Source organism: Syngnathus floridae, chromosome 1 (genome assembly GCF_059516105.1).
Source record: "Syngnathus floridae isolate MCC-2025c chromosome 1, RoL_Sflo_1.0, whole genome shotgun sequence".
NCBI classification, from domain to species: domain Eukaryota; kingdom Metazoa; phylum Chordata; class Actinopteri; order Syngnathiformes; family Syngnathidae; genus Syngnathus; species Syngnathus floridae.
The window spans coordinates 6293127-6301757 of NC_142413.1; the positions used below are offsets into that span (position 1 = coordinate 6293127).

Here is an 8631-nt window from a genome sequence, read left to right on the forward strand (position 1 = left end):
TTCAGGATGTCCTTCATTAAAATGAGCAAAGATCAGATGAGAAAGCAGGACAGAAGATAAGCCAGACACTGGTTTTCATTAGCACAATGCTCAGCTGACAGCAACGGGTTCAAGGCATTTGTGGAATTTGCAGCAGTCGTGTCGTCACCAAAGATGCCACGCATTCATCAATGTTGTCAAAATACACTTTAAAAGTCAAACGTTCACACAGGGACTTACGATTTTAATGACTGTAAAAATAAAATTAAAAAGATTTTTTTATTACCTTTTTTCCCCTCCCCATTCACATTAAAGGAATACAACAGATGTTATTGGTTCATGTGGAAAAAAGTGAAGCCATTCGGGGGAGAGAGAAAAAAAACCCATGCAAATTTCAATGCATTTGTTTGTAATGTACGCATTTGTGATTGTCTTTTGCTTTCAAACAGCTGGATGTGATTCAACAATCCGGACTCCAAGAAATGAGCTGGAGCCAAGGGGCGGGTTCTGATGAATTTATACCAAGTCAAGGTTAAAACAAAGAAACTACCATCCAACATTCAAACATCTGCACCACAAACGTTTCTTTCTTTTTTTTCTTTTTTTTTTTTCTACACGTGGATGAAAAAATGCTCGTAAACATTCTGTACATTCCTCTGCATTTCAAAGCCCATGGTGTCGAGGCTAAAATGATCCAATACAAGATTGAAGAATTTACAATGGAGGTTTTTGCCACTAAAGTAAAGGACTTGAGCCGTGAAATGTGTGTGTGTGTGTGTGTGTGTGTGTTTGTGTGTGTGTGTGTTAGAATCAAGTGATCAGTGACGGCAACTTACAGGCAAAGCAACAACACAGACAAAAACGTTTTCAGTGTCTCTCACCTGCTACATGAACAGATAGCACAATATTCAACAATGCCAATCGGCTTTAACCACGATTTCTTCCTCTTTTCAAATTTGACTGTTTTTTTTATGCAAAGCCATTTTCGGTGCTCTCGACCTAGACTTGGCTCTTGACTCCTGCCAACGGTCCAGCAGCGCCCTGCTTATCGTGAGCGCCGGAGATCCAGTGGTAACAGTCTGTGTCTGTCTTGCTCCGGGACCGCACAGCGCAGCGGGTACAATAGACGACAGCCAGAACCGCCATTAACACAACGAAGATGCAGATGGGCACCAAGAGGCCCACCAACAGCCAGGTGCTGCTCCGAGTCGACCCCTGGCCCTCCTGGACTGAATTGGAATGTTTGATTGTGGGCTGCTGAGAGGGGATGACCCAGGTGGGCGCATCTTTGGAGGTGGTCGCGACGTCGTCCTCGACCTGCTTTTCTTCCTCCGGGGTCTGTTTTTCTTTCTCCGATGGATTGCGGTGGCTGGAATCAGTCAGCATGTCAGACGCTGTGACTTTATCCTCTGGGTTTCCTCGGTTCTGGAGCACAGTTGAGAACCCCGGCCACCAATTCCAAGCGCCTTCTGAGATTGTAGAGGTAGAAGACAAGGGGGAAGGAGTGGTCTCCTCTTCTTCTTCCGGCTCCTCATCTTCATAAGAGTAAAGAGAGGTGCTGGAAATAGTGGTGGGTGCAGGTGTGGTTATGACGGTGGTTGGCAAAAGGTCAGTGTGGTCACCAACATCTTCCTCGTGTGTCTCTGGTGCGGGATGAAACATGTCCTCCTGTGGTGCGCTGGTCACCCAAATTACATCCGAACCCCAAACTTTGGGAGGGTCAGTCAGCCAGTCAAGTGTCCGATCCCCCTCTGGGTCCCAATCGGTCTGACCGGGCTGTGGTGGCCAGTCGTAGTCCAAGGGATCCCACACGGGTGCAGGCTGGGGCGTAAGCCAAGGAAAGGACGGCGTGACGGCCATCTTCTGACACGAAGACGAGTCGGACGGGACAAGTTGGTAGCCTTCCTCACAATAGCACTCGAAGCCGCCCTCGTAGTTAACACACATTTGCTCGCAGGTTCCCGGGATCTGGCACTCGTCGGTGTCTTGACACCGACTGCGGTCCTCGGGTTGCGGTGAGAACCCAAAGTGGCAGAGGCAAAGGAAAGAGCCGTCAGTGTTCTCACAGGTCTGTTCGCACGGATCGCTTAGGCATTCGTCCAGATCCTGGCAGGCGCCCTCGTCGTTGAGGCGGTAACCCCGCTGACAGTGACATTCAAAGCTCCCGGGGGAGTTGGCGCAAGCGTGCTCGCAGGGACTCTGGAGACACTCGTCCACGTCCAAACAGCCGTGCTCATCCGGAGCCAGCATGTAGCCATCGGGACAGGCGCAGCGGTAGCCCTCGGAAAGAGGCAGGCACTCAAACTGGCAGTTGGCCTCTTGGCAAGCATCGGACAGCACGCAGCTTTGACCGTCGTCTTCCAGTTGATAGCCCTCGGCGCACTCGCAGAACGAGTGCGCGCCAGCTTGCTTGCAGAAATGCTCGCAACCGCCGTTATTCTGCCCGCACCAGTCGTGAGACGCCGGAGGACCGGAACAGAGAGGGGGACCTCTGGACCACCCCACTGAACCGTCTTCCCTTGAGAGACACATTACCGATTGCTGCTCCTTCTCGCAGGGCACGGTTGCCACCGAGCCCAAGGGCACGTGGGTCAGAAGGGTGCTCAGAAGGCCAAACGGTGTGGCGTAGAAGGCGTTGCCCGAGCCCTCGCTCCACAAGGCGGGGCACATTCCTTTGTAGCCATAGTGACACAGATAACCATCCACGGGCACCGAACAGGACCCGTCCAGCCACTTCAAGTTCTCGCTGAGGTCCTGAGTGTTGTACCCCATGACGACGCAGCGTGGCACTGAGCACATGGCGTGCGAGTACTCTCTCTGCCAGTTTGTGTATTCTGTTTCTTGGTCACCTGTAGTCCAGGAGAAACCCCGAAGAGATCGGGTGGCCGTGCACTGGCGAGGTTGCCGCTGCAGGCCGATCCAAACTTGGACCTTGGTGCGCGACCGTCGCAAGTCCACAGTGGTGAAGAGAGCATGGACAGCGGCGGCATCCACCTCGCGTTTTAAGGTGGCCAAGTTGCCACCCTTCTCCTTGCAGGCCCTCCACGAGTCCAAGAAGGTCTTTCGTTGGAAGTAGACCACCAGGCAGCCGTCCGCATTGCACAGCGCGTCTCGCTCCATCAAGTCCTCAGTCCAGACGCAGGAAAAGCCCCAGAAAAGGAAGGCCAGCAGGGAGGTCAAGAGGGGGGACACAGAACCGCTCACCAGAGAGCCCATCCTTTTTCAGCACACGGTATTCCTTTCCTAGCTGCCGATCGTAGCCTAGTTCAAGTTTTCTTCCGTCATTTGTACTTTTTCTTATGGGAAACGCTCCTCACGCTGCCCGACAGGAACACATCTGAACTCCCCGCAGTCAAACACACGCAGTGCGCAGGACGGGGAGGGAGGGAGAAGAGAAGAGAAGAGAAGAGAGGAGAAGGAGAGGAGGAAACAAAAGTGTTTTTGGAAGATGTGGGCGGAGGGGGAGGGGCTCTGGCGGTGATGTATGTCAGAATGGGGGGGCTAAAGTGAAGACTGTGTCATATGGTTTTCATAAATCTTGATCATGGATGTAGTTTGATACGCTGCCATTTACACCCCCAAAACACACACACAAAGGAGCTAAAGGAGGACACCTGGCTTTATCAACTTCAAGATTGTCCCTTTCCTGCTTGCTGCAAGATTTCATCTATAGACTTTTGTTTTCCTAATTCAATCATTAATCTTCCATTATCGAATCACTGGCCAATGCATCTCGAAACGGAAAGGACCAGAGGACGGGAGGGAGACTATCTTCCTGATCGCACACATCTGCTTTCCTGGTCTAGAAGCACATTTGCACTCAGCCAGAAAGAAGATACAGTTTCTCGCAGAAAAAAAAAAAAAAAAAAAAAAAAGATCAAGAACAACAATTCCAGCTAATAAATCTCCCTGTTGGTGATGGGGAAGTAGGAAAAGTTGTCAAGGTCAGTGGCGTGGAGGAAGAAGGGCCTCTGGTATTGCTATGAAAACAACCACTCAGTGCTGAAATGGAGACCGAGGTGGATGGGAGTGGGGGAGGTGAGGTGAGGTACGTACTTTTGTGTGAAAGGAATGAGGTACCAGGGGACAAAAACGTTTCGTCCTGTGAGTCTGCAGAATAAGAAATGATTGGCTGTTTAGAACGCGAGTTGGAGTCCAGTTCCAATGCATGTGTAGAGCGAGACGAGGCAACAACTGAGCTGAGTGTTGAATAAAAATAGCCAAATAACATTCAGCTGATCAGATTTTTTTTTTGTTGTTGTTTTTTCTGTTCCCCGGAAAAGCAATCATCTGCATTCAGTGATTTGGCTATTTTAGAAGGAAAAGCAGCTGGCAACCACGGGACAAGCACCAAGTAGGTTGGAATGACTGCAAGACAAGAGCTGCTATTCACGCGCAGACAACACAACGAGAATACTTGGCAGGGAAAAAGCAGCTCAGTGATTAACACTTCCCGCCGACACAATCCCAAGGCGCTTTACGGATAAAAATTAGCAGCCATTGAACAACATTTTTTTGCGGTTGAGTAAAACTCAATTCATCAATTTATGTTCCTTGCCACCAATCTGTCGGATATAGTAAATATTGGAAGACCAACACTGATCAGTATAGCTGAAGCTAGCCAGGCTAAGTGCTACAATCATCCAACTCCATCTTATTTTTATGCTCACAGACCACCCAATTGGAAGACAAGATTGTAAAACCACGTGGAATGTAAATCGTGAATTGCAAACTTCAAATATCAAAGTATTCTTATGCAGGAATAGAAAAAAAAACAGGCTGGCTTAAAGAATAAAATGAATTTAGAATCGACTATTCAGTCTACAATCAAACAGAGTCCGACAAGACCGTTGCTCACGTTTGATTCAGATTGCCAGATTCACCTAATTCTGCGTGCATCCGTTCAAGAATCGGCAACAAAGCTTGAAATTCTTCAACCATCACACTTGGAAGGTGGCTGATCCCTGTGAGGACGTCTGGAACGTTTCCCACGAGTCCAGCACTCCCCGAGTGAGTCACAAGTGGCTGAATGTCCTCAAATTCCGACTCTCTGCCCATGTGATGTTTTTATTCTGCGATTGAAACGCTCGGAGTGCCCCCCCCCCACCCCCACCCCCTTCGACTTCAACAGTCTTCCGCTCCTTGTTAATTCCTCCCGCAGTCTCCTCATTTTGGCTCAGCAGGAAATTCCTTTTTACATGCTTAAGGCTAATCAGCCCACCATATGGTTCAAATACACACAAAAAGATCATCTCGGCATTTTCTCGATTGTCTTGGGAGTGTATAGCGTAGATTCATAAAGGAAATCAGCAGTGCAAGATAAGCTGAACTTGTCGTCGCTGTGCTATGATTGTAACTGAAGTCCAAGTATGTGAGAATGCGAGGTGTCAACAGCACCGCGAGGAGACGTTTAGGTGCTACTCGACACTGTCCATGGTCACAAGCCGCCTGCTGCTACCATAGGAGCGGAGAAGGTGATGAAGTCGGGTGAACTCCAGAAATAACAAACATTTCAAAAGTCCAAGTGAGGCAGAGCAGATGCGAGATGCAGACGTCGCAACAAAAAGTGAACCCTTTTCCCTCGCCAAGTTTCCTGAGACACGTGGGGAGGATGGAAATGGCGGAAAAAGCAGCCGGTGTTGAATTTCACTTCTAATGGTCACTCCAGATGGACAACAACACCTGGATTTGTATCTAAATGCAAAAACACTTGAGCCTTCATTAGAGGCAAACGCAATCGAAAAGGTCAAAACTGACACCTGATAAAACGTGAGCTGGGGAAAATAGAGAGTCACATCTTGAGTCGATGGCCAGCGGCGACCATAAGCATCAGCAAGCAAAATAGTCCAACAGCTCCAATGGCTACGGTCTATTGCTTCAAGCCTCTAGACTTTGCGTGTGCCAGACACTCCACACAAAGAATCGGCTTCAAGCTGGAAGGAGCACTTTGAATTTTGTGAGCCAATTGACATGATCCAACGGGGAAAAAAATTGTTTATTGCAAATTGCCTATGGCTGCATAGGATTAGCCAGAAGGGAAGGATATTAATCAGTGAAGACGATTACGCTGGCTGCCGTTATCGGGCCAAATTAATTGCTTGACTTGGGGTCGAACACGGCTTGGCTTCTCGGGAAAATGAAGTCTCTCAAGGCAGAAAGTTACCCCATCAGCTGCTTTTTTTTCAGGATGTCATGTGTAGCGCCTGTGCGTGCGTGCGTTCCAAGTTTGCCACCAAAAACCTTTGGATGTTGGACTCTTGGTGGACAATTTGCACAAGCGTCTCATAATAACATTTGAGTCAATACGTGCAATTTGCGCCGAAGGACGTAGAAGAGGTCACCAGTTACACTAACTGACTGCAAATACCTTTGAGCCCAATATACAAGCTTAAGGTGAGACTTGATGGGGGGGGACTCACATAAGCAGAGGTGTGCTGTCGCCATGGCAACAGACTATGACTAATGTTGTCATCATAGTCAGGCCTTGTGGAAGATTACAGGGTCCGTTAGCCGCTTGTAGCACTTAACGTGCCTTATTAAGCGTACCGGAGCGATAAGCATCCATGCAAGGTAATGGAGGGGTGGAAGAAAATGTGGCGGGGGAGCGGCAGGCATCGTGGGAGGACGGACTGGACGCCAGCCAGCTCGGCTGTGGGAGAACTCTGGGAAATGTTTATCGTGCTAAAGCTAACGCCCAGGGGGGGCGTCCGGCGGAGCTGAGCCGGGATCCCTGAAAATTTCCCTCCAGACGCTTTCCGGGAAATGTTATTTGTTTGAAAGGCGTGATGGTAGAAGATGAGCTGGAATGACGATGGAGTGCCCAGCGTGAGAGCATCAAGGCAAGCTAGCTAGAATTTCATTTCGTGGCAGAGGATACACAAATTGGGATGCAACTCCAACACGTCAATCGGCAAGAAACAGCGCTTGGGAATCAACAACATCAGTGCCCTACCCCCCCGAAGCCCTTGATGGCGCAAACCTCCTTATTCTTATACGTACACAAGCATTCCCAGTACTTCAAATACCACTGGGCTAAGGCTGATTGACCCCAAAACATTCTCACGCTCTAAATGGGCCTTTCCCCGAAACACAACAGGAAGTGGAGGTCAAAAGGAGGGAGGGAGGGAGGGAGGGAGGTAAGGAAGGAGGGTGTCTGCAGGGCTAGTGCCATATATGTCTGTATTTGTATGTCTATGTCAGTGAGGGACTTGCTGCCTTTTCTCAGCATCATTGTATTTATAGCAGCAAGGAGAGCCCCCTCCCCCAATCCCTTCCAGTTCCAGTCAACTTAAGCTCTAAAAATACCCGCAACAAGGGCACCCAAATGTAAATTTGCAGCCATTTACCCGAGAACCTTTATGGCCTAACGTAATAAAATCAACAACCAGCTCAAGTACCTCAAGAATTGCGTTGTTGCCCCCCCAGAGGGAAGATCAACACTGCTGACTTTGTGGCCAGCATTCCTTGCAGTTGTATTCCAAAGTGACCTGCAGCTGCTTTCTCCACTGGTAACTTGTGAAGCTGGAAAGCTCTCAAGTGCGGTCGTTTCAATCGTCCACATTCTCATCACGTCTCCAGCAAAGCTCGAGTGTTTCAAAATATGCGGGATCGTTCATGATAACGGTGCGAGAGCACAAACAAGTGGGAAAGAAGCTGGCTGACATTGAAGATTTTCATACAAGGGGACAAAATGGACAACAAAGAGGAGCTGAGTACTCTTCTCCTAACATTGACAGATGCTCCAGTTTTGTGGGAACAAGCTGCACTTGAGGTTGACAAAATTCCATGACGACAGATGACGCTTTCACGCGCAATAAAAACCTGCTTTCTTTTTCTTTTAGGGATGTCGCGTCACCGATAGGTCAAAGGGCAAGGACCCTTTGTCGTTAACTATTCATTGCAGTCCAGGCTGCTATAAAAGCATATTGCCAAAATAAAGCAGCTGTACATACAGTGACTGGCTGTCTGGAAAGTTTTTTTTCTTCTTTGTTTAGACACTTTTGAAAGTACACCCCCGCATCCCCAGGGTCGACTCCTCAAGTCAGCCCCACGTGAGGCCAAAATGCCTTTGTAGGCCTTTTAGCTAATGCTAACCCAGCAAGCAGCGCTATGGTTCTTTTAGGAAGCAACAACAATCAGGAGGAAATTAACTCAATCTTCCAACTCAACGCGAAAAAGCCCGAGGAGATGTAAAACAGACTTTTTTTGTTTTTTAATCTGCCCACTTTCAGCTTTTTACATCTAATATCGGCCGAGAAACACGCAAGACAATTATGAGGTCCCCACATTCCGCGTTTGATTGATTGCTTTGGAGCGGTCCATCTGGAGCATGAGAAGAGCGAACGGCTACGCAAAGCAATAACACAAAGTGAGGAAAAACATTGGCACAATTATATTTATGTTGTCACTATTTGTTTTTTCCACTCAGTCGCAACAATGACGCAACACATTGGAGCTCAGGCTAGATAGATTTGCAAATGCACTAGCTTGGCCTCGCATGTCAAGCGAGCCAACTGAGGGGACCGAGATTAAGTAAACAATGCGGAAAATGTAACAAAGGTAGAAAATAGCAAGCGCTTCAAATTGACATGAATTAAGACCAGCCGTGAAGCTATCTTTTCAGATAAGAGATGTCATCGGTGGGGAAAAAAA

General features: G+C 48.4%; 1 protein-coding gene across 1 annotated transcript; it reads right to left on the reverse strand.

The window, feature by feature from the left end:
• On the reverse strand, positions 1-5079 carry cd248a (CD248 molecule, endosialin a). The gene has a single exon (XM_088377122.1). It carries the CDS (start codon positions 3193-3195, stop codon positions 979-981), a length of 2217 nt encoding a protein of 738 aa, XP_088233248.1. The 5' UTR covers positions 3196-5079; the 3' UTR covers positions 1-978.
• Between the last annotated feature and the right edge of the window lie 3552 nt (positions 5080-8631).

Coding starts and splice junctions, on each gene's coding strand:
- cd248a (XM_088377122.1), bottom strand. CDS start 3,195: ATGGGCTCTCTGGTGAGCGGTTCTGTGTCCCCCCTCTTGACCTCCCTG.